At 39.4% G+C, this 27,238-nt stretch overlaps 1 protein-coding gene across 2 annotated transcripts in view; it reads left to right on the top strand.

Annotated features, from left to right (window-relative positions):
• The window catches only part of LOC118816153 (RNA-binding Raly-like protein), a 148,330-nt gene that overhangs the window by 94,174 nt on the left and 26,918 nt on the right, over positions 1–27,238 (top strand). The window contains exon 1 of one of the 2 annotated variants that reach the window (XM_036582672.1): positions 5,040–5,158. The exons of the other annotated variant lie outside the window; for it this stretch is intronic. Coding sequence (XP_036438565.1) covers positions 5,122–5,158 — 37 coding nt within the window. The 5' untranslated portion in view covers positions 5,040–5,121. Of the gene's footprint in view, positions 1–5,039; positions 5,159–27,238 lie in introns of those variants that run through there. 2 annotated transcript variants of the gene reach the window in all.

The following is a 27,238-nucleotide window of genomic DNA, read 5'->3' as shown; positions in this document are numbered from 1 at the left end:
AGCCCAGACGTTCCAGCAAATGTAGCTCTGAAGGACTTTGGAGGGAATCCAAGGAGGTTCTAACCATAGTTATTCTTGCCTTCATGAGGAGACACGATACGAGATATGATAGATTTACTCCAAGGTGATACTCCACTTCAGTTAGTTTGTGTTGTAGTTTTTATGTTCTCTTTTAAAAATAAAGGTGCCAAAAGGGTTCTTTATGTGATGCCATAGAAGAACCACTTTTGGTTTCCTAAAAAACCTTTTAATGAATGCTTCATTAGAGAACCTGTTTTGTAAAGGAGATTTGTGAGTATGAGGAACCTTTTTAAAGTTTGCATAATGTATAAAGGTTCTAGGACGAACTGTTACATTAGTATAGAACGTTTTGTTATGCACCTTTATTGTGGTTTCCTTAAGGCTTCTTTAGTAAAAATAACGTTTGTTTATAGAACCGTGACAACTCAAAGTACTGTTTCAAAGAATAAATAGTTAATTTCATGGTTGAATGGTTCTTCTCTAAACCTGTTGTATATAGTTCTTTAAAGAACCATTTAAAATGGTTCTATGTAGCACCAAAATAGGTTCTGAGGTTTTTGCAAGCCATTTTTTAGTACTATATAGAACACGTTGTGTTAAGAATGAATTTCAGTAATAACAAAAAGTATTATATCCAAAAACTCCCTCAGTACTGAATTTCCTAAAGAACTGCAGAAGTTCTTCATACATGCAGCACCTATCAGCATAGGAACATCTATCAGCACAAGAGCTGAAGTTCTTCTGTTTTTGAGGTTCTTATAGTCTAAAATAAAGTGATTAACCTCCACAGTGACAGGTGTGAATGTTATGTTAAGGGTCTTTAAGCCTTTTAAAGTTAAAAGTCACACTTAAAAATCCATTTTTCAATCATGGTTCTTTAACCAAAAGTGTTCGTTCTTTGGCATTGCTCAAAGAACCCGCTGTGGCACCTTTATTTTAAGTGTGTGTATCTTCAATATAAATTATTTAACAGTGGATATGTTTTACCGACGAGAATGAAGCATGAATTTTAGATGCAACATGTTTGTGATGCTGTGCAATGGCCATTTCACCACTGGTCAGTGACTAAGCAAAGTCAGAGAGTGAATGTTTAAATACCCACTCTGGTCCACAGTAATGACTGCCACTTTACGAAACAAAGGAGTGTCAAGAACATTAGCAATTTGTGTGACTTAAAAAAGAAATTCTAAGTGCTTGTCCAGACAGCTCTCAATGCCCACTGAATGCTGAGCAAAGTACCGTCTTGGCATTTAGGTCCCATTCTGGGTATCGGTATGTCTCTCCAAATACTGCTCTAAATAGGAAAAATGTTGGAAATTACAACAGAAGTGGAGATGTATTACAGAAATAATTGGCCATTTCTGTTCTGCTTTTTTTGAAGCGTTTAGCTATAAAAAGAAAGAGCAGACTAGGGCAAAGAACCCTGCAGTGCTTTCCACTGAGGTGCAGATGTAATCAAAGTAAGACATGGTGCAGATAGAGGACACAACATTTATGCATCATTTCTTAGATAACAATCTTTAGATTACATCATTGATAAAAAATCCATTAAGCACACCTCAACGTTTAAGACAGGTAGTATTGCAGGAGCTTCATACTGTGACAAAAAATGGATGATGCTTTTAAATTCAGCACCTGTGCCAGCAGATGGCGCAAGAGAACTGCAAAAATGTCAACATGAAGAACTAATGGAAAAGAGTGTAATGCCATTTTACTTTATTTTTTTTCCTCTGTTAACTCTCTTATTATTGTCTCTGTGTTTTTAACCACAATCATTACATTATTTACTTGTGGCACTAATTGTAGGTCTAGTAGTAACATCAGTAATGTTTGAGTTACAGTCATTGACATGCTGGTGGAATATGCAATGGTAGTTCTAGTCATTACAATTCAGTACACAGTAAAACTGTTGGTAAAGAAATCTATTTTTTTCCCAGCATGCTGCACTACGTCTTAAAAATAAAGGTGCCAAAAAAGGGTTCTTTGCACAATGCCATAGAAAAACCAGTCTTGGTTCCCTAAAAAGTCTTTCACTTAATGTTTCTTTTGGAAGAACCATTTTTGTAAAGGAGATATGCAGGTAACATTTTTAAACTGCAAGGAACCTCCACATATTGCAAATGTTCTGTGAAGAACCCTAAAATTGGTGTAGACTCTTTACATTATGTGAAGGTTCTTGAAACCCGTGCAAGTTTCTTCACACTCACAAGTCTCTATCAAACATGGTTGTTTTTTCACAAAAAAACTGGGTTGTCAGCACGTCTTCAATTTGACACATGGATAATTCAGTGGTTATGGCATTTTTTCCAGTTCTCTCCCCAATTTGGTCCTGTCCAGTTCCACCCACTAGCTAGGTCTCCCCTAATCAGACTGTATCACCAGTGTTAGGTGGGTGAAGTCTAGCACTCGCTTCCTCCAAGTCAGGTGAAGCACCACAGCATATTTTCAAACTGCTGCTAACACAATGTCATTGGATATATCACTGGACATGCTTGAAGGAGAACATGAAATGCCAATTCGGTTATGTCAGCTAACAGATGCCTGTGTTGGCTAGCATTACACTGAGTGATGGCGGGGGAGAGGAAGAGCCATCCTACCCACCCAGAGAGAGCAAAGGCAATTGGGTTTTTTCAATTCCCAGCCACGGATGGCTGTAGCATCACTTGGAATGATAGACAGCTGTGCCACTATTCAGAGTGGCTTGATATGAAATGGTAGATTGTAGAGACATTAACTGAATTGGATTTCTTTACAGTGGTGGTGATAGGAACCAGGGGTTGCAATGTCTGCAACACTCACATAGTAATTTTAATTACTATCCAGAACAACCAATGAACCAACATGTGTTTTATATGTAAAATGGTAAAGTCAATCTGAAAAAAGTTTTCTTTGGGGTTATTTTGCCTTACAACACCCTGCATGTACCTCTCTGCCTTGAATGGATTTTACAAATACACTATAGGCCAAAACCTCAAAACTATCCTAAAACAATGTCTCAAACATCAGGCAGCATGTTCATGGCCTTTTACGTTTTACATCAAACCACTCTGAATAACTTTGTTTATATCTTACTAAAAACTATGTTTAGTCAACATAGTTACTGAAAACTTCATAGTCACTGAATATTAAGTGTTATGAATAATAACTGAATCACTGCAGTTTAAGAGGTGACCTAGCTGGACTGTAGTTTACCTCTCTAGGAGATCATTCAATGCATTTGCTTGTATTGTATACACTCCTGCCTGTTCCTTGGCAGAGCTTGAGGACAATACACCGTGGTGTCATTTTTAAGCCGAGCTTTGGAGAGGCGGTGCGATTTAGAGTGAATTAATTCGCTTATCTCCTACAGTGCCACTGGATATTACTCACTTGCTTTTCAGTGTTATTTCTGGTTAAAAGAAAGTCATCCAACCCCCACACAGATACCAAAAGTGCAATAAATAGCTCAATATATCCACAATATACATTCTCCTTCCCTTGTCTCCTTAGCAACGCAATCTCCCAGTGAAAGATGAGACGTTTGTCTTGGTCTGAGGAGCTGTAGCTGCTTCTGTGAGAAGCGTCTCACAGGCTGTTAAACTTTGACCTCATAGCTCTTGGTGGAGAAGATCCCGAAAATTGACCTATCAATTCCTTCATGCGAAATTGCATACAGAACGTTTTCATTTATTTTTGTGAGAACGCTTTGACTTCTTAGGCAGCAGACAAAATACTTAATTTAAAACATCTAATGCCGATAAAAAAGTCAGTCTGCTCTCACAAGACAATTCTGAAAGTGGACTCTAACAGACTGACCTTAGTTTGAGCACTGTAGAGAAGCCGTGATTCTGAATTTGGTCTCAAGCCAATGGTCCATTTGTCTTCTTGATGTTTTTACTGTCAAGAGCATGCATTAGGATAGAGAACGCTGCCTCCAGGCTCAGCCCTATTCAAACACTTGATATCAGAGAATATGCACGGCCAGAAAATATAAGCAATGCAGAATGAAGCTGGGGCTACTGCTGAGGTGCTGTTTAGCAACAACACGCTGTGTGCATTGGATGGTCAAAACTCTGGTACTGTTGCAGTCGTGACCAACACTTCTCCAGGAGCTGTGCCTTCCTGCAGGGTTTCACCTCTAACCTCAAATCTATCACAAGGATCAAATGTGGCAATCTTTGGTGCCTACATACTCATACATATGGAAAACAGTGCTAAAACCAAGTAGGGCAGTTTCTTGTAGAGTTGGTAATGCTACAGTATTTTTAACAGTAAAATGTGGTAAATTGAAGAAATGACTGTGGTTAATGGTGTCAAAAAAGGGTTCTTTGCGCAATGCCACAGAAGAACCATTTTTGCTTTCTTTAGAGAACCATACTGAAATAGAAATTGTTATAGAACATTTACACTCTTATATACTACCAAAATCCTTTGTGGTGTTTTATAGAAGCATTAAAAGTTTTTTTTCAAGAACCATATTTAACATCTTTTCATAACAGAGAAGAGTCATTAAACCAAGTGAAGAACCATTCGTGCATTAAATTGGGTTGTCACGGTTCTATATATATATATTCATTGCGATTTGCTAAAGAACCGTTGAGCAACCATTTTAAGGGTGTGTGTGAAGGTTATTTAATTTTTTTGAAAGGTTCTTCACAGTCACTAATCTTTAACAGACATGGTTCTTTAGGGAACCAAAAGTGGTTCTTCACAGATGTAGCTCAAAGAACCTCGTGGCACTATTGTTTTTGAGTGCAAGATACTACATTATTATAGACGATTATAAGACAGTACTGCAGAAACACTTTAGAAGGCAAAAGTATTACTATCGTATAAAATTATATATATACAGAAAAAATAGGAGGTTACTATACATCTTTCCTTTTTTGCAAGATGTGGTGCTCCAAAATCAGGACTGAGAGCCACTGTGCTAGAACAACGAACCCCACGCCCCCCTATCTGGAGGAGCACAGTGGTATGGTCCACACGAACACGGTGGTTTAGCTTCGCCTCACCTTTGGACCGGCGGCTCTGTTTTAGGGGAGAAGCAGCGACGTCGTGTCCTCCACCTCGTGTAGCTACAGACAGGAGTTTCAAGCCGTCAATCTGGACCCGTTCAGGATGACCATGTACAAGGGGAAGCGCCGGAATCAGCGATGTGAGTCTCGCCAACTTCGCTCAAACGCGGCGTAGGAGAGTTGCAGAGTTTGAAGGCGCTGCTTGCGGTTCGGCTGTTTCGAGCATCTGTCAGTGAAACGTACCTTGTGCGCTTCGCTTCTGGTAAACGAAGCCCGCGGTGAGACAGGTGGCAGAGAGGCTGTCTGTGACTTTTTTCCGTAAAGCTCCTCACTCACGAGACCCCGTTAGTCAGTGGATGTTTGATGAAGCCGAAGTCTGTTTCTTATTTCCAAGCTTCTTATTCGAATTTTCCGTTCCACCTTAAATGGTGCAGCAGTTACACTCTGCGCCTTGTAGACGCTGGAACGAAACTGCTGCAACATTTAAGGTGGAACTTGAAATTCGAATTAGAAGCTGGCGCATTGGTAGCCAACTTCATACTGATATTTGCTTAGACTGGTGTTTATCTGTCTGTCAGCTCGCTAACAGTTACTGGAGCAGCAGCTAACTAACTCCAAGTCTGGCTGGGTGCGTCGTAGCCTTTAAGGTTCCAGTCCGAGCATGTCAGGATGGTTCAGGAGCTGAAGACATGATCTGTGGTGACAGGGTGTGCGTGTTTGTGTGTGTGTGTGTGTGTGTGTGTTTGTGTGTGTGTGTGTGTGGGAGGGGGGTCCACACTGTCCTTTTCAGAAGGCGAAAACAAGTAGGATGGGAGTGGATCTCTTTTCTGAACTTTGCTGCTTATAATTATCATAAACATCAAGAACATAATCATCATAATCAGAGTCCTCCTCATGATCAACAGCCTTCCCAAAAAACGCTGTAATAATGTAACCATATGTATAGCAAAGGTGATGTCCTCTGCAAGGAGACTACATTGACTCCTGACTTGGAGACATGCGAATTGCTTTGAAATTACTTTTGGGCTCGGCCGCACCTGAGGTGACCGAGGTCTTTCTCCAGTGCATGGATTTTTCCGCCTCACTTTTGCTTTCGTTCAAAACTGAAGCTGAACAGAGCAGCTTTTGTTGCGTCTCATGTCAGACATATAAAGAGCTGGCAGAGTCTGTCAAAGTGAGTTGGATCTTGCACTGTTAAAATGGGTAGTGCTGCTCCGTTTCCGTCTTTTTTTTGTATGTTAGTTTTCAGGAGAGGAGCTCTTTAAAATGTGGCTTCTAGTGGTGGGGGATTTTGAGTTGTAGTGCAACATATGTGAACACTGGAGAGCTGGAGGCTGAAGAATGTGCTGATCAGGTTCAGCTCAAATTCCCTCTGTCCATATGTTTATGTCTGTGAGACAGAGAGAGAGAGACAGAGAGAGAATTAAAATACATGTTTGTGTTTCCTGACAATCCACTTGCATAAAGAAGGGGGAAGAAAATAAATGGAAAAAAAATAAAACAAAAACAAAAACAGGCGTTTCCAAAACTGGAGTTCAAAAATGTAGTGAAAGCTATGGGAAAAATGGGACTCCCTACAACAGTGCAAGACCTGGTAGACCACCAGACCTGTGCCCATCAGATAAACAGTACTTAAAACATCATCTTTGAGAGAGAGAGGAGAAAGTCAAGCTCCACTCTTGCTTCAGATCTGAAAAAATCCACAGGTGTTTCTGTCCATCCTTCCAGTGTGAGAAGACAATTCAGCGCTATGAGTCTGAAAGGGCGTGTAGTTGCCACGAAGCCCTCACTGAGAGAAAGAAACAGACAAAACAGAAAAAAATTGCACTAAAACATCAAAATTAGACATCTGAGAGTACAGAAAGTAGAGTAAGATTAAGATGGAAGAGTCTAAACTGGTTTTTAAACTAAACTGAGATTACTTGGTTCATGAGAATGAATTATTAAGACTGAACATTGGAGGTGTTTGCAAGAAACTTGGAGAAAGGTTTCGACAGATTTTTTTTGTTTGTTGGCTTTTGTGTGGGGGCGCATTACTCAGTCCTCAGTTTTGTCATTGTCAAGTCTGCCCACTAGCTAGGTCTCCTCTCATCACAGATTCTGCCAGACTGGGAGGGAGAAAGATAGCACGTGCTCACTCCGAGTCATATGAGGCACCACCACATTTTTTCCAATAGCAGCTAAGGCGATGTCATAGGACAGCTCAGCACGCTTGGAGGAGAATGTTAAATGTTAATTCTGTCACGTCAGTCAGCAGATGCCCGTGTTGGCTTGCATCTTGTTGAGTGATAAAAGTGGGTCATTTTACCCACCCAGAAAGAGCAGATGCTACAGGTGGTTGTGGCATTGCAGGGAATCGAACTCTCAAATCTCCCAGTGATATGGTAGTAACTGGCCTGGACTGCCAGACATCCTGGAGCTTATGTATGCATGTATTTATTTATTTATTTTTTTAAATTAAATCCTTATCTAATATATTAGCCGTGTTAGCCAGCGATATAGTAGCCAAATGTTCACATTTATTTTTATCTCAAATGATGTTTACCTAATGTACTCTGAATAAATGGAAGAGGCTCCTTTAGCAATGCCTTACACACTCTAAATACATAAAACCATCCCCAGTGGACTTCACAGTTCTCACAAAACAATTTGTTCATTAATATTTCTTCAAAGTCAAAAAGTGAACTGTTCGGACTGTTGCTGGCATAGAAATGTTCCGGCTAGCTGCTTCTCCGGCAATGGAGCTCTCCGTGGTGCTGAACGAGACTGGCTTCTTCCACTGGTGCCTGCGCAGTAGTTAGGGTGCAGGATATCGCTCTAATGAGTGGCAATGCTTTATGAAATATCCAGTCAGAGCAAATGAGTTTCCCTGGGCTTCTCAGGTCTCGCTGGGGCTCATCAGTGGGATGCTGTGCGTAGGTGCAAATTCATAAGTCTGCCACCAATCAATGCATGCAGACACTCACATATACACACACCATGCAATCACACAATCACGCATAGATACACATGGACACACATATTAACACACATTCCCAAGACAACAAGATAAATGCTACCTACAGACTGTCGTCTGGTTCGTGTCTCTAATGAGGACAGAATTCTTGGAAATGCCACTAGCCGATCCCCAGCGGAGCTCAGCGGCCTATTTGGAGTTCTTTTTTTGCTCTTTCCTCTTTGCTCCTGTGCTTTTTTGGCTGATATGTGCAGCAGTGTTATTTGGAACTAATTGCATAAAGCGTTGCATCTTTTTAGTTATAGACCCTAAGATGACAAATTTTATGTAAGGCAAGATGGTCTATATCATTACTAATTGTCATATAGTGACGTAATGTTGTAATATGATTGAGATTGAGGTCTGTAACTTTCATTTTTAGTGTGCTTATGCATTCACTGCTTAAGATGTATGTATGTATGTATGTATATATGTATGCATGTGTGAGTGAGAGAGAGAGACAGAGAGAGAGAGAGAGAAGGAAGGAGTGAGAGAGTGTGCTTGTGAAATGAGCAAAATTTTGATATTGCTCGGAGAATGAGAATTCTCTGGTGTCAGGATGTTGCAGGCATTTTGAGCAGTCTGTCGCTGCTGTATCGGTGAAAGGCTGGCAACATCTTATTTTTAGCATGTGCACTCCACCACCTCTGATTTAGCAGAGATTAATCTTCCTCCCAGCCTGATCGTCGTCATCCAATGGCACGATTATTTTATATTGCCAAATATCAAAGCCAGGCCATGTTCTGAGTGTTTATGTTTGTTTTTCTCTTTTTATGCATCACTGCACACTATCATATCACAGGCTTTTAAACCAATTAACTTCACATCCCTGGAGCTTCTTCCACACTGCAATATTCATTCATTTAAGGCAGGGTTTGTGTTTCATCTTTCTGCTTTTTCACGCGCCACATATTGTGTGAGCACAAGCTGATCACTGCCTCTCTAGATTCAACTGAAGCAGAGAGCTGCTGGGCTGACTGCTGTGTGCTGCACATCACATGGTTTAGGGGGGTTTATCTGCAGTTTTTGGGGTCATACAGCAGCATTTAGGGATTATTGAACTGGGTTTAGCTTCATCCAACATGGTTATGCAGCAGGGTTAGGGGGTATCCTGCAGCACTTAGGGCATAATTCAGCAGGGTTTAAAATTATCCAACAGTTTGAGGTTATCCAGCAGGTTTTGGAGTTATACAGCAATGTTTTTGGTTATCTAGCAGAGTCTGGGGTTATCTACCAGTTTTTGAAGGGCTGTTTAGCAGAGTTTGGGGTTATCTGGCAGGTTATGAGGTTATTTAGCAAGGGTTGGGGCTATCTAGCAAGGTTTGGAATTATTTAGCGAGGGTTGGGGTTATTCCCCAGTTTTTCATAGGGCTATTTAGCAGGGTTTGGGGTTATCTAGGAGAGTTTGTGGTTATCTAGCAAGCTTTGTGGTCATCTTCCAGTTTTTCAGAGGGCTGTTTAGGAGGGTTGGGGTTATCTAGTAAGGGTTGGGGTTACATACCAGTTTTTCAGAGGGCTGTTTAGCAGGCTTTGGGGTTATCTAGTAAGGGTTGGGGTTATCTACCAGTTTTTCGAAGGGCTATTTAGGAGGGTTTGGGGTTATCTGGCAGGTTATGAGGTTATCTAGCAAGGGTCGGGTTATCCACCAGTTTTTCATAGGGCACTTAGCAGGGTCTGGGGTTATCTAGGAGAGTTTGGGGTTATCTAGCAAGGGTTGGGGTCATCTACCAGCTTTTCAGAGGGCTATTTAGCAGGGTTTTGGGGTTATCTAGCAAGGGTTGGGGTTGTCCAGCAGGTTTTTGGGGAACTATTTAGCAGGATTTGGGGTTATCTAGTAAGATTTAGGGTTAACTAAGCAGTGTTTTTTGGGGCTATCTAGCATTGTTTGTGGATATCTAGCAGGGTTTGGAATTATCTAGCAAGGTCTGGGAGTATCTAGCAAGGTTTGGGGTTATCTGGAAAGGTCTGGAGTTATCTAACAAAGATTATGGATTGTCCAGTAGGGTTTGGGATACTCCAGAAGGTATTGGTTTTTGGTGGTTTTGCAAGGTTAGATACAGAGACAGGGATTGGTGGCTATTTAGAAGCGTTTGGGGGGTTGCAAGACTCTGTTGAGCTTGAACAAGAATCTGAAGAATCTCCCCCCCCTCTCTCACTGTCTCTCCTTCTTAATGTGTCCTTCTCTCTGTCCTTTCATAACTCAAAGCATCTTTAGTTCAAAATGGACTCATTCAGAGTATTTTACATGCAAACTACATAATGAAATGAAGCAACTGTTTTCACAAAAGGCATGTTTTTCCAGATCCCTATTGGTTCGGTTGCTCTGTGCAGTGATGAAAAGCACCTTTAATACAAGTCTTGGTTCCTCTATTTTTGGCTGTATTTGCCTCTACTTGCCCATATTTGTCCAGGTTTCTCTGTATCTGGCTGTACTTGGCTAGGTCTGCTTGTATTTGTCTGTATCTGCCTTTGTCTGCCCTTGTTTATCTGTACTGGCCTGTGTCTGTTTTGTTTGCCTGTTTTGGCCTACCGTTGCCCGTGTTTGTTGGTGTGATTAAATGGCATTCTGACCCCAGGCAGCATCAAGTCCTTTGGCGCACTGCCCTTGTTTGTATTCGGTGCGAGTAAGTTGGTAAACAGGTATTTTTTTTCCGTGCCGCTGTGTGTATAAAAAAGCCTGTCATTGAGCTCTTCAGAAGCAAGATGAAGGTAGCCAAGGACACACAAATGAATGATGAGCACACAGTGACACACTCTGCTGTTCGAGAAGGCCATCCCTTACTGATGTGTGTGAATGAAAGTGGGCAAACTAAGTGTGCCACGTGTCAGCAATTTAAACAGAACAGGAGGAATAAATGCACAAAAGACCTTTTTCCCCATTGTAGGTTCTACATCAAGAGATGAACTTACAAGCGGGAGGTATTAAAATGGTTACAGTAGCAGGTGTGTCCACGTCAATGACTGGACCATGATAAACTCCTCACTAGTTGTTGGTTTTCTCATTTGTTGTGCATAAACTCTGAAACTTTTCACATATATTTTGGTTAATGAGTCCAGCTTCACTTGAGTGCCACTTTAGAGGTGGACCATAGTCATTTAGTGCTAACTTGTTAGTTATTGTGGCTCTGCTGAATATGAAACTAGAATATGGATGGATTGGTCTGGGATTAGGGCTAGATTTGGGAGTTGTATTGGAGTAATTTAATTAAAGATAGTTTAATTCAGACAGTTTAGGTTGATAAATAGATATTGTACTTGAACATTAATCATTATCCAAATCTATTAAACGAACAAGTGATGTAATCATTTTCTTTGTTTTCTGAGTCAGTTTAGTTAATTAATCACAAGCTGATGCAAACATCCACTTGCATTCAAGCCATTCAAGTCTTTTAAACGTCTTGCAAATTGTAGCTTTTTTATACTCATGTATTTGTATGTGTGTATGTTTTTGTACAGCTCTTCTTATCCCTGTAAACTTGCATGAGACAAGTTTTATGTAGTAGTGGTTCATTCAGCATACTGGTTGAAATTCTTCATAGGGTATGGATTTTGTCATAACCTGTATAACAGTAAGCCACAAATAAAAAGAATAAAATAAGCACAGAAAATGTAACATACATACAGTGCAAATCATGTTTAAGCTGTTTAGTTGAATGGATAAGTCAGGGATGTTGTCTTTGGAGCCACGTTTTAGGTGAAAATAAAAACACAGCGGCCCCTTGATCCCCTCCCGCTGTAGCCATTGCAGTCTGAGGTAACTTGGTGCCATTTGTTATCTAGAAACATAAGAATGGAAGAAACCGCTTTTGTTTTCTCTTGCGCCGCCTCCAGCGTCACCTCCCTTGGTCAGCTGCATCAGACAGCACTGCAGTAACATGACTGTGATCCTTATTAAAAGTGAAGGGTCATCCCAGATTATGCACACAGCAGATCAGCCATAACATTAAAACCACCTCCTTGTTTCTACATTCCTTGTCCTTTTTATCAGCACTTTGTAGTTTGTACAATTACAGACTGTAGTCCATCTGTTTCTGCACATATTTTGTTAGCCCCCTTTCACCCTGTTCTTCAATGGTCAGGACCCCCACAGGACCAACACAGAGCAGGTATTATTTGGATTGTAGATCATTCTCTGACCTGGTGGTGGTGTGTTAGTGTGTGTTGTGCTGGTATGAGTGGATCAGACACAGCAGTGCTGCTGGAGGTTTAAACACCTCAGTGTCACTGCTGGACTGTAGCCGACCAACCAAAAATATCCAGCCAAAAGCGTCCTGTGACCACTGATGAAGGGCTAAAGGATGACCAAAACAAATGAGCTATCCTATGTTACTTTACCTCTACAAGGTGGACGAACAAGGTAGGAGGGTCTAATAGAGTGGACAGTGAGTGGACACAGTGTTTAAAAACTCCAGCAGCTCTGCTGCTAGTTTTCGTTTGCATATGAAACATTTGCATACATAAAAAAGCAGTAACTGTGATTGTCAGCATTATCAGTAGCAGCATTCTGTAGACTCTGATTATACCAGAAAAATATTTGTATGTTCATGTGGTGGATACAGTAATAAAAACTGTGCATTTGACAAATTTGCATAATTTGGATAAATGCTTTGGGTTTATGCTACTTGAAAATGGAGTCTAGTCTCATGAATTACATTTAAGCACCTCAGAAAAGGTTTGTTATTATTAATTCCCAAATAAATTTGACACTTGGGTCTTTGGGAAAGTATTGTGTTGATGGTTTACCCAGCGGTACATGCATCTTGAGTATGCAGTGTTGGTTATGAAGACCGCTGGTTGTGCATTTTTGTGATTGAGGAGGGGTAACATTCAGCTTCTTTCATTATTACCCTGCACACACACCACCTCCTGCCACTGCCACCCATGGGAAAAGTGGCTTCCAGCATAAGAAATAACCAACACATGCATTAAGATGCATAAAGACAGTGTAAAAATGTAAATGAACGAGTGGTGGTGGTAATATTTGGAGCTGTCATAGGAAATCTAACATATGCCCTTTCTTTACTCTGGAGTAGCTCAGAGCAGATGGTCTAAATCTTATGGTAAATCACAGCCATCTCCTCGAATGTATAATGACATTTATTCTTCACGCTCACTCACCCCGGGGCGAAAGCAGAAGGATTTATTTTTGTCTGCTTCAAATAAGAAACGGGTATTGTTGTTTTTAACTCGCAGAAGATTTGAAAGAATGTGGGAGAATGCTAAAAGGCCTAAATGAAGCCACACAAAACTCGCTGTTTGTTATAGAATGCAACTACATGACTGTCACAGTCCTCTCTCACCTCAACACCTGCGCCTGGCGTCAGAGCTTAAAGAAGCCATTTCACAGACAGACGCTAAGAAGCAGTGTGTGGGCTGCTAGCCTGCGGCTCTCCAGAAGGCCAGATATGTGGACATGTCCATCATTTGAGTTTTCTCCTATTTCTTTCTCTCTTGCTCTCACTCTCTCTATCTCTCTTTCTTTTTTCTGATCCACCTCTCTGTCTCTTTCTTCTGTCTGGCTCCTTGCTTGCATAATTAATTACATTTTTGAATTAATTAAAACAGAAGGTGATCCAGAGCAGGATTTTCAGAGTTCTTGTGGCATTAGGACTGGAAAATTCAACCTAGTGTTTGTAAAAATATGGAAACTTTTGGAGTTTATTTTTCATTTCAGATGATATTTAGTTTGTATGCTCAATGAATATGTCTTGAAATCTAGATCTAGTGTAGTTTCTTTTGTTATGAAATCAAGCTAAGGTTAGCATGGTGGCAAATCTGTTGTTGTTTCCAACCTGCCTAGTTTTAATCAGCCACAACAATAATGTCCAGCTTGCATTTTAAACTGTAAAATCAGCTTTATGATGGGCACAGTATTTTCTGTTTTTATTAAGTAATTGGAATATAATTGTGAGAATCATGTGTCGTGTGTCCTCGTGAAGACCAACCTTCATAACAGACATTAAGTTCAAAAAACTGAAAAAATATATTTAACAGAAAATTACACAGTAGCTTCAACAACTAAATGTAATATCAATATTTTCAGTATTTATTGTGTCCGCTCGTTGCCTTTATTACAGGTTCCTTTCTTTTCAGGAGACTTGCTTTAAGTTTTTCAGAGGAAATCTGCAGGGAATTTTTCCACACCTCCAAAGTTCAGTCTTAGAAGTTGGTTACATTGTAGAAGTTGATTTTCTCCTCTCTCTCAAAGATAAAAGGTTTAAGTACTGTTGGGGACAGTGTTGGTGGTCTACCAGACCTTCTGCCTTTTTTGTCCTTATGCAAGTGGATTGTCTTATATCTAAACTCAGTAATATCTCCTGAAATATGAATAACTTGTACTTATTGGCCATTTTGACTGGAAATTAAAGAAATGAAATGTGCTTATTGTTGCACAGTACTGTATTTGTGTACAGAGCAAGGATGTCAGTTGCAAGCAATCAGAATTTGTATTGGTTGAATTGGTGCACACATAAACTGACAATGCAGATGCAAATAGTAAGCAAATAATACAAATAAACACAAAGATGCAGCCGCAAAGGGTGTTGCAAAGTCTACATATCCACAGTATGTAAACTAAATGGATGGGACATTTACAACAGTACAGATTAGAGGGCATATGAACATAACAGCTGCAAATATACACGGTAGGACACATCAAAAGATCATGAGAATGTGTGTATGCATGGCCAATGTGACAGTGATAAATTGCCATAGCGGGGTGAAGTCATACAGGACGTGTTTTTCTCTCTCTGAAGGTCATTGTGAGGAGAGGACAGAAAACAAGAAAATTGTACCCCCTATCATATCATCTGCACAATCTAAGCCGCTTTTTTATTTTATTTTTTTATTATTTTGAAAGACATCAAGGTATTATCTTGCAGAAGACACACAGAGCCGTTTGAAAAACTGTCTGAATCTTGAGTCCAAGACATCTGCTTTGTTGCGAGGGATGTCGTGGAGTGCTAAAAATGGCATTCCAGGATAACTCAGGCAGCATGTCTGCGATGACTGGCTGAGAGGTGATGTGACTGTAATGCAGAATGAGCCTGTAAAGGCAACCTCTGTAAGACTGTATGGGTTCAGTTAAGCACGTCAAAAGAGCAGTCCTTTGTGTCTTCTTTCATTTTCTCATGAAATACCTCCAAGCAAGTGTGCTTTGGAGAGTTCATAAAAGACCAGTTTTCCTCAAGGACTTTTGAGACATATTTATGCAACTTTTGCTCATCCGGGAATTGTGCTTCCTCATTGATGTACTTTTATTGGTTCACTTTCTTGCTAATTCTTTAAGCTCCATCTTAACTCAGGCTGGGAATCACTAGAGGCCCCATGGTGTTATTTTATCACCATACTTGTCATATGATATAGCTCTATTGTGATTTCTAAAGATTTTTGATATTAGGGCTCCAAAAGACCAATATCTTGTACTTTATGTTTTTCCTGAGGTGCACATACTGAGTTACCAAAATTGGTCAAAATTCCCTTTTACTTCACCATTTTCCAACTTTTCTTTATCCCTTAGAATTAAACAGGTTGTTTTTCCTACTGTGCCTTAGGGCTGTAGTCATCTTCATGAACAGGCCTTCATTTGTTTTTTTTTTTTCTCCTTCCAGTACAAATTATTGGAAAATCTAAAAAAGGATTTTCTTCCCACAAAACAAAACTTTGTACAAAAATAACTCAAAACATCAAATTCAAATCATAATAAAATACCTCCTCTTCTTACAAACACAAACGTGATAAGGATTGAAAGTTTCTTTGCATTGAGCTTCCACTGAATGAATGCAACTGATTCCTGTTTTAAATGAATGTAACCAATGCCTGTTCTAAATAAATCCAACCAGGACTGCTCTGAATCAATCCACCCATTGCCCGTTTTGAATAAATCCAACGAGTGCCCGCTCTAAATAAATCCAACCAGGACTGCTTTGAAAGAATCCACCCAATGCCCACTCTGAATGAATGCAACCAATGCCTTCTTTAAATAAATCCAACCAGGACTGCTGTGAATAAATCCACCCAGTGCCCATTCAGAATAAATTCAACCGTTGCCCACTCTAAAGGAATGCCACAGTGCCTGCTCGATAAATCCAGCTCCATCAAATTCAAATGATAATAAAATACCTCCTCTTCTCCTTACAAACACAAATGTGGTATGGATTGAAAATTTCCTCGCATTCAGTGGCCACTCTAAATGAATGCAACCAATGCCTGTTTTAAATGGATCCACTCAATGGCCACATTGAATTAATCCAGCTAATGCCCAATCTGAATGAATCCAACCGGTGTTTGCTCTGAGTGATCCCAACCAATGTCCACTCTGAATTAAACAACCAATGTCCAATTTGAATTAATCTAACCAGTGCCCACTCTGAGTGATTCCAACCAGTGCCCACTTTGAATTAATCAAACTAATGCCCAGTCTAAATAAATCTAAATAGTGCCCACTCTGAGTGAGTCCAACCAATGCCCACTCTGAATTAATGCAACTAATGCTCACTTTGAAATAATGTAACCAATGCCTGTATCATGAAATATCATGAAAATGTAATTTAAAGAAAGCCTATTTGTTTCTCTCTTGATTTCTTAATTAAAGGGCAGTTTTAAATTTTTGGTCAGTTTGGGCATCAGAATTTATCTTTATCAAGATATCTACTGAATGTAAATCAAACTAAAGCCTTCAAATTAGCAAAAATGAACTGTACCAGTCAGTAATGACACTCACTTGGCATCAGGAACCCTTCCTGTTCTTTTATCTACCTGGACCATCTGCCTCCTGGTTTTAAGAGAGTATACAGTTCATACAGAAAAAAATGGTGAAATGCTTCACCTCTTTTCTTTACTGCCAGGTTGAACCATCCAGATTTTGGAAGCATGTGTTTCAAACTGTAAACAAACATTCCTACCTAACATCACTGATCAGTTTAACCCTGATTAGTGATATTAAGCTATGCACACTGTTAGTTAGCTGGCTAGGTGCAAGTGTTTGCCTTTTAGTACTAGCAATAGTGAGTTAGCAGTTAACAGCAGACTGAACATTACAGTAATGCCAGACTGTCAAATTCTGTAAAAATCGAGTTACATGGACAGACCCACCTCATGAACAGATGTTTGATTTAGCTTAGTCCTGACAGCTGTATCTGCCTACACAAACCTGACTAGATACATCTGCGACACAATGCTTTAAAATTTTGGATTTAACAGAATAAATAATGGAAAACAAGTTGAGGTATAATGAAGCTAAAACAAATCTATTTACATTGTTAAAACATCACAAAATGGCAGAAATGAACCAACCACTACTTACATTGTTATGTACTCAGTAGAAAGATAACATTTATGAGGATGACTGTTTAAACATCCTGTCACAAGTCTCAGTACTACTGAGACAAGTCTGAGACAATAAAAAACATCTCAAGTCTGAGACGTGACTTGAGTACTAAAGCCCTGCTGTGCCTTTAATACAGAGATATGTAAATCACATTACATCTTTAATTTCAAAGCAAATGAGGAAACTGTTCCATACTGTGGGCTGCTTAAACAGTTCCACAATGATCAGGCGTCTGTGCATTGATTGTTTTGTATTTTGTATTAAGGGTGGGCAATATTTGAAGAAATTTTCATGTTTCATTTAACTGTAGACAATATGCATCACAATATTTAGTTCTTTAGAGTTTTGCAAACAGCTAGAACTGCACCAGCTAAACAATAGTGCCTCATTTTAAAAGGTTATGAAAAACATTTGTTTTGTATTTGCCAAAATAAACGGTTACTGTTTTACTAGGCAGTATGCAGTTACTATACTCTGTTTATTTACAGGCTGTCTATAGTTGTGTTTTTTTATGATACATGCAGTTGTTCAGCGGTTTAGGAGGACTGACAATAAAACAAATTAAACCAATAAAGCCATGCTTTACTGTGATTTAGTATAAGGCATATTGTTAAGCAGGACACAAAACAGAGTAACATATAATATGATGAAATGTTTAATAACTAAGTGAATGTATTATTAACCATAATCACGAAAAAGTCTTCTGCCAAGAAATGTAGCTTGTTTATAGTCTGCTGTCATTGCCAAGCAACCACAGACTGCTGGAGGAAGACTTTCAGTCACTCATTATTATATATTGCTGTCATTTCATGAACTTTTAAGTGTTTTAAATTGTGTTTATTGCAGAAAACGTCACCTTTTGAGTAGGGCTGCAACTACTGAATATTGTGGCACTGGTGCAGAATAAGATGTGGGAAACATTGGGCTTTAATGGCAAAAGCTTTTTTATTGAGAGTCAACAAGTCAGAACCACCGCTCACACTAGCTGACACAGCGGGGAAGCAGGCAGGTCATTTCTAACCATACCTTCTCATTTTATAGTAGGCAGTAACACTGACACTGCTACCCCACAGCCCAACACAGCAAAGCGCGAGCAGCACATTAGCACCTCATTACGTGAACAACAACAACTTGTTTACAAGAAATGTCTCTCCTACCGTGAGAGTGGCACCTCCCAAGAGCCTCTGCGTGTGGCCGCTCTGCATGCCTCCCTCACGCCCACAGCAGTGTGAGCCAGTGGCAGTACGCCACAAAATTTTCATTTGAAGATATTCTATATAGGAATGACCACGGTTTGGTTTTTTAAGTTGTTTAAGACCCTCAAAAACTAGTTTATATCCGAAGTTTAGTATTAGTTTTAATGCCCTTTGCAGTTTTATTATATTTCTTTCTGCTCTGGATGGCCAACTCAATAACGTTTGCTCTCAGAAATAAATGCAGTGGAAAGCATGCAAGCTAGCAATCCAGAGCAGCAGGAAAAGCATTTTGACCGTTCCAGGTGATTAAAATCATAATTATTTCTTCAAATTAGATACAGATAGTTGGGAACGGAATCTCAACAGCTCAACCTCTGACTGCATTAGATATATTATTGTGGCTTTCACAGGAAAGGACAGTCATGGAAAAGGCTAACCAGAAATGCTGTATCTCGATCTATTTTCATTTTAAATATTTTAGTTATCACATTTTGAGAATTTTGTTGAACAGTCCTGCTTATGAGCAACCTTTTCTTATCACGTTACTACTGTAATTATATTGCTAATATAATCTATGTGACTGTGTGAGGTATGTTGGCATCAAGCTAACAGCGCCTTACATTTGTTTTCCCACAAGGCATATTTACCAAAAACATGTACAACTGAAGCTTGTAACACAAATAAGAAACATATTCTATACTTTATATGTTGTAGTTTACAGTGAACCCTTCAGTAAATCCAAACACTGACCATTACTGGAGGAGCCTCAGCCAATCAGATTTGAGGATTAGATCTGTTTTGTGACATACACACACAATTTTTAACATAACATATTAGATATAATGTATTGTCATACTGTCCACTTCTATTTTCTGATATGGTGCTAGCCACTCTGGAGGAGCATTCACAAAGGCACAGTATGAAAAATGAGCTCTGATGTGGATTAATGCAGTAGTTTTATATCCTAGCAAAATGAGATTAGACACAGCCTCCTTTGCTTTCTGCTGTCATCCTTGCAAAGCCAGACTTCTGTAATGATGTGACAGTTCTGTTCTCTTTCTGGACTCTTTTGGCCCTGTAGTGATTCTGCAGGCCTGGACTGACAGCTCTCCTCTGGGGCTGAAGCCTGGAGCCAGCTGGCTGTGTGGAGGCAGTCGTGTAGCAGTAGCAGCAGCAGGGAGGGATGGGGAGAGAGACAATGTGGTAGGGCTGCACATAATGAAGAAAATACCACATTGCAATTATACCGATAAATATTGCAATTGCAATATTTTTTGTGATACATTAAAAGACTGCAGTATCGTGACTACATCTGTTCATGTTTGTTGGATCACATCAATACCTTGATTCATCAAAACATGCTCATCTGTGATCAGTGGTGTAACTAATGACTTATGGGCCTAAATGAAAAAAAAAAGAAAAAGAATACTTCACCATATGAAATTAATTTCAGTTAGGATACCTGTCATTGCATTCTCCCAACTGAGCTGTTGCTCTAATAATATAGGCTATTAGTTGAAATATTAGGTTCTTTAATGATACACAAAATTCATAATACAGTTCGATATGAAACAGTGGTGTCCATTTCAATACATAAGGCAATAATGAGTGGCTTAAAACGTGCCTTATGTCAATTTTTAGATTTTTACTTTATTACAGCATTTGGCATTATAAACGGCAATACAATATTTGAAACAAAGTCAGTGCTTTATAGTGTCCCAGTCATCGCTGTAGCCAATAGCCAATATGTTTGCCCCAGGTTAACACACTACTCACAAACTAACACTGGAGTCACAATACAATGTTACAATATGATACAATACCCTACAATACAATTTAATACAATATGATAAAATAAAATTCCCTGCAATGCAAATCGATACAGTACAATATCCTGAGAGCCATTCGATAGAATACAAATCCCTGAGAGCCATTCGATACACTATAATACAATACTCTGAGAGCCATTTGACACAATACAATGCTCTGAGAACCATTTAATACTATTTGGTACAATATGATACTCTGAGAATCATTCAATACAGTATGCTACAGTACAATACCTGAGAGCCATTCGATACCCCATACAGTACCCCATGATATAATTTAAAACAATACAATACCCTGCATTGCAATTTGAGACAGTATAATGCAATACAATGCTGTCAGAGCTGTTCGATACAATACGCTGCAATGCAATTTGATACAGTATGCTACAATACCATACTCTGAGCACCATTCAATACAATATGCGTCAATACAATACTGTGAGAGCCATTCACTACGGTACTGTACAATACTGTTAGAGCCATTCAGTACAGTACAATACTCTGATAGCCATTCTATATAATACTCTGCGATGCAATTCAATACAATGTAATATAATACAATACACTGAGAGCCATATATATATATATATATATATATATATATATATGTGTATATGTGTATAGTAAACCAGTGTTTAGTGACTGTGCATTGACTCGTATTTTTATTTTGTTCTCCCATCTTCTGATGTTGTGAATGAGGGGCCTCAGGAAAGTTTGGGCTCAATAAGAATCTCTTAAAGTCTCGTATTTATTACCTGGTAAAATTCAGTCTTTATCTTGAGCAGTGATGCATCTGAGGTTTGCTTTTTCTTATGCAGCAATGTTTAAGATCTTGAACTGCTGGCTCTTCATCAGGGTTAATCGACAACTACTACTCTCTATAGATGAAGCTAGTGAGAGTTATATGAAAGGTGGAGATCAGTCTACTTTCCTCAAAGATGAATAAAAGCTAGGCTTGGAGCTTTTATCCATGTCTCTTAACATCTGCCAAAGAAAGACAGATAGATTTATAGGTATGAGTGTTTAGTATGTCCACCTCTCTGCAATGTAGGATGTCCACAGAATTACTTTCTTAATCAGTGTTGATTGAGGATATATATATATATATATATATATATATATATATATATATATATATGTATATATATATATAAACCCATATCATTTAAGATGGCTTTCAGTAAATAATAATTTGTATCGTATACCCTGCTTTTCTATTCCATCTACTCTGCGGTGAACTCGGGTCTCCGCAGGAAAGTGTGCATGTTCAATATATCCATTGAGGCGCTGTCTCAGCGCTGCTTGTTTTGGATGCTGTGGGTGGCTCAGAGCTGGAGCCCATGTGAATGGAGAGCTTTCATTTCCCCTGCAGTCCAAAAAGCTGCTCACGCTCTCCAGGCCGCTCGGCTTTCAGCACCACGGAGAGCTCCACTCACTCAGCTCCGCCGGGTCTCCAGGCAACCACCAGAGCCAAGACAAGCAAGACGAATAAATATTCCTCACCGTAACTACAACTTCTCACTGTACACTGCTGAAATGAGACGGCTGAAGCATAAGTAAGGCGACGTCTCGTTACCCGGCCTCACATTCGGTCTCTCTCTCTTTCGCTCTCTCTTTCTGTCTCTCTCACCCTTTGTCTCTCTCGCTGTCTCTCTCTCTGTCTCTCTCTCACACACACATCATATGTCTCTCTTGGTTGTCCCTCATAGCAGTTTCCTTTCTTTTGACTGGGGTCTTTTTTCAGTCTATCTCTCTTTCTCTCTCACTCTCTCTCTCTCTCTCTCTCTCTCGCTCTCTCTCTCGCTCTCTCTCTCGCTCTCTCTCTCTCTCTCTCTCTCTCTCTCACACACACACACACACACACACACACACACACACACACACACACACACACACACACACACACAGCATATGTCTCTCTTGGTTCTCCCTCATAGCAGTTCACTTTCTTTGACTGGTGTTTTTTCTCTCTCTTTCCAACTCTCTCTCTTATTGTTGCCCATTCCATGTCTCTCTCTCTTTTTCTTTCCCCTCTTCATTACTTCTCTCTACTTTTCTCTGCTCCCCCCACCCCTTTCTTTCGATTTCTTTCTCCCTACTTCTCTTTCTCCTTGTTTGTCTCTCTGTTCTCCCTCAATTCAATTTCTCTCTCTCTCTCTCTCTCTCTCTCTCTCTCTCTCTCTCTCTCTCTCTCTCTCTCTCCTTCGACCGCTGTCTTTCCCTACACTTCACTCTTTCTCGGCTTTCTGCCTTGATGGATACCTCTGCTCTGCTGAGTCTACTACCTGATGCAAGCTGCTGCTGACAGCACAGTCAAACTCTGTTAAATCTGGCCCTGCAGCTAGTCGCTTACGAACTGGGTCCAGTGAACAAGCACTCAGGGGCCTGCAGAACTGGGTAGTCATGTGTAAAAGCCCTGCTTCACCAAGCACTGATTACTTTACCCTAAAACTTTAGCTGGGAAGGAGTGTGAAGTTTCTTTAGACAGCTGCACCGTAAGTGTGTGTGTGATGACGTTGTTTATGTTGTATTGCATTATGCAGGACAGACACTCCCACATCAGCTCAAGATGGTTTGAGTTCTGGATGTAAAATGTTGCTGTTATAATCTTCACTGAAAAGATCATCCTAACAGGATTACGGTGTTTAAGGAGCTTTATGAGGGAGCGCCATGGCTCAGTCAAAACTAAAGCTCCAACGAGCACAAATGTACGCAGTGTCAACCAGTGCTGCAAAAACAACACTGCATCACTGAAAATAATGACATTTTGGCAGTGCAGTCATCTCATATCTAGCCAGCTTATATAATATGAAGTATGATAAGATTATTCAAGCTATTTTTAGAAATGTAAGTAATTCTATCTACTGAAATTGTCTTTGCTAACAATGCTTTAAACAAGCAAAAGTACAGTACTATGCAAAAGTCAGAGACCACCCTTTTGTTCGATAACCAGTCAAATGATTCCAGTGATCTTTAAAAGAGTAGAGAATATGAAGCTTCACTCTCGCTTTAAATCTGAAAAAATCCACAGGTGTTTCTGTCCATCCGTCCACTGTGAGAAGACAACTCAGCACTACGAGTCGGAAAGGAGGTGTAGCTGTCAGGAAGCCCTCACTGAGAAAGGGAAACAGGAAAAAGGAGAGGATTTGCACTGTAACACTGAGGTTTTATGAACTGATCTAAATGTGTAATTGGGATAGCTTGGATTGGAATGGAAGCTGTAATAAAGGCCAAGAGTGGACACAGTAAATACTGGACAGTTTGTGGCTGTTCAGTATTTACTGTGGATTTCACACAGATTGAGGCTTCTGTGTAATTTTCTGTTAAATATATGTTTTCTGCTTATTTTTCTGACACTGAGAAATGATTAACTTGTACTTAACAATTAAATGGCCTCAAAGTTATTATTACACACTTTTATAATCTGAGAATAACTCCTAAGTCCCTATAGCTACTACATAATAAGCCTTAGTAGTTATTAAGCCTGGCATTTTAAGGGGTTAACAGCTGTTTTGACTGGAAATTTAATACATAATGAAAGGGTAGTCTTGGACTTTTGCAACTAATGTACCTACCAATGAGAAGACAGTTTCACAAGATAAAATGACTTAAAACAAGGAAAATGTCTAGAATAGATTGAGTACTAAATTATATTCTTAGACCAATCTCGTAATCAGAGGTGCTACATATATTGACTAAATGTAAAATGATTTCATGTACCAAAACCTAAATTTCTACAGTGCAGTCGCAGAGGACATTTGCTATAGTATTGTAACTGAAATTATACCTATATATTTTTGTTTATTTACTATTTTTGAAATCATTTCCAATTCCAGATTTGTGAAATGTAAGAATTGTGCAGTGTTACATAAATAGCCTGAGGGATTATCCGATTCCACATCAATAGAAAATCTTTCAACAATTTCCTGACACTGCTCCTGGTCTGTATTTGCTCAATGTTTAAGGTTTAATTTCTATATTTAAAGTATCCTTAAACTGAATGCATGCAATCTAGCTTGTTTGCATGTTTGTTTGTATAAATTGTTGCATTAAAGCTTCAATCAGTCTTTTTGTAGGTCAGTTCTGACCTTCACAGTCATTCTATATAAAAAAAATAAGTCTGCCATAAGAGAAAAAGTACTATTTTTTTTTTAAACAAACGAGAGTAAAGAGAGTAATAAAACTGCTACCAGTTGACAGAAAATGTTAAAAAGCCCTATTTACAGCACCTTCAAAAGTCCAGGGAGTAATTTATATACAAGTTACGCTGATTGGAGCTTTATGCAGCAGCCCATAAACTAGCATGAAAATATGGATGTCCATTTGACTCTGAAGGTCACACACAGCACACATATAGATGAGGTTGTGCTTTAGCTTTCAACACAAGGGTTTTCCACCCATTTCTCATGAGCCATCTGTGCTTTGCAGAATTCGTGTACAGCAGCTCTTTTGATAGGTAATGGATTTACTGAGCAAAGAGGGGAAAGCCTTGAAATATTTCTGGTGTTAATGGAACAAAGAAGACCACATCTGTCACATTATGAGAAACGGTGACCTTAGCATTCAAGATTGGACACACAGGTTTTCCTCATTTTTAAGCGGAAGAATAGAGAACTCTGCATATCTCTGTATATGTGGTGTGGGTGTTCTGGCTTTAACTTGCTAGGCTGGTTAGCAATTAGATTGCTGGTTAGATTGTTGAAAACAGCAATGCATTCTAGGAGTTGCAAGTCAAGATTCATGTCAAAGAGCTTAAAAGGTTAGATTTTTACTGGTGTTAGCTGTTATTTGCATGTTGGGAAAATGACCTACAGTTTGAAAATTCTGTCTCTAAATATTGTTGCACTGGGGGCAAAGCTTCCCAGCATTCCTTCTGGTTTTGGTGGTTTCTGTTAATAAGCTTTTCTTTATTCATTTACAGGTTCTTAAACGTTATTCTTTATTTTTACAATGTACTATATGACCAAAGGTATGTGGACACCTGATGATCACACCTAACTGAGCTTGTTGGATGTCCCATTCCAAGACTGTGTGCATTAATATGGAGTTGGCCCAATGCAGCTAGAACAACCTCCACCCTTCTGAGACAGCTTTCCACAAGATTTCGGAGTGTTTCTATGGGAATTTATGCCTGTTCAGTCAAAAGAGCATTTGTGAGGCCAGGCACTGATGTTAGATGTTAAGGCCTGGCTCATAATCAATGTTCCAATTCATCCCAAAAGTGTTCAGTGGGGTTGAGGTTAGGACGGTGGATTTCTTCCACACCAAACTGTGAACGGGGGCACAGTCAAGAACAGAAAAAGGCCATCTCTAAACCACTGCCACAAAGTTAGAGGGATATTGTCTAAAATGTCTTTGTAGACTGTAGCACTGACATTACCCTTTAATGAAACTAAGGGGCTGAGCCCAGATCATTATCCCTCCTCTACCAAACTTACTGTTGGCGCTATGCATTCCGTAGGTAATGTTCTCCTGGTCATCCGCCAAACCCAGATTAATCTATCAGACTGCCAGATAGTGAGGTGTGATTAATCATTTCAGATAACATGTTTCCGCTGCTCCAGAGACCAGTGTCAGTGTGCCTTTACACCGCTCCAGCTGATGCTTGACGTTGTGCTTAGTGATCTTTGGTTTATGTGCTGCTGCTCGACCATGGAAACCCATTTCATGAAGCTCCAGACACACAGTTCTTGTGCTGATATTGCTTATAGAGGGGGCTTGGAGCTCTTTAGTGAGTGATACAACAGAAGTATGGTGATGTTTACACACTATGCGCTTCAGCAGTCTGTGGCCCCACTTTGTAAGTTTGTCTTAGCTTTAAATAGATACGATTAACTGAAATTTATCCATATATGATACTTTCCTGAAATGTTTGTCTAATATATTATGTAAAATTGTACAGTTCATGATGGTTATAACCTGTATACTGGGATTATGTTAATGTGCGGTGCAACTCTCAGGGCCTTCTGTTCTGACGTTTTGGTCTATTTTTATTTAATAGAATTATCATTCTTGTTGTAATTAAACTGCAGGATTGTAGTACTACTCTTATTTCATTGTTAAGTTTTTGTTGGAAACAAAAAAGTTAAAATCATGAAATACCCTATGGTCCAATCCAAATCTTTTCAGATGGTATCTAGGTAGATACAGCCAAGCTCATCCTCCCATTGATTAGGTCTTCAGGAGCAGGCATTGATACCGTTTATTTTTCAGACTAGGTACGAGTACATATTTTTAGTACTCACTGATGCCGAGTCCAATTTCATAATGAATTACCTACTTAGAATTAAGTTGTTGTTAGTGTGCAATACACCTTAATAGTTAAATCATTAAAATCTAGCTGATTTTAAAAGTGCGTGGACAAAGCCTATGATTTATATATTCACTTTGTAAAAAAACACTCATTCTGATTGACATGCTATGTGAAGCACAGCCCCTACAGATAGCTCCGTCTATGAACAATTTCCAATTATGCTGTTTCATTCAAATAACACACCGAGTACTGAGCAAACATGCTGAGAAACTGAGCTACAGCAGCTTCACTGTTTCTTGAACAAGTTTTGGCATTTATAGCCTGATCTGAAGGCCTGGGTCTAGACTGTATTACTCATTCTTATGAATACATTAAGTAGTTGCTAATGTGATATGTACAAAATGTACATTTTGCACAAAATCTGCAAGTGAAAGAACAACTGAGTTTTCACCGTGGGGAAAAAAGGGGGGAAACGTTCAGTTTGGCTCTCTCACAAAAGCTAATGCTTTACACCAAGTGCATGTTTTACACTGGAAGTGGAACGACTCCTGTTGTCATCCCCATGAACCACAACAGCATTTCAAAAACCACAAATAGCTCAAGGATTAGCAATTAATGG

The sequence above is a fragment of the Colossoma macropomum genome, unplaced genomic scaffold, assembly GCF_904425465.1.
Source record: "Colossoma macropomum unplaced genomic scaffold, Colossoma_macropomum, whole genome shotgun sequence".
NCBI lineage: Eukaryota > Metazoa > Chordata > Actinopteri > Characiformes > Serrasalmidae > Colossoma > Colossoma macropomum.
The sequence above is the reverse complement of the archived record's forward strand: the minus strand, read 5'-3'. Positions and strand labels throughout refer to the sequence as shown.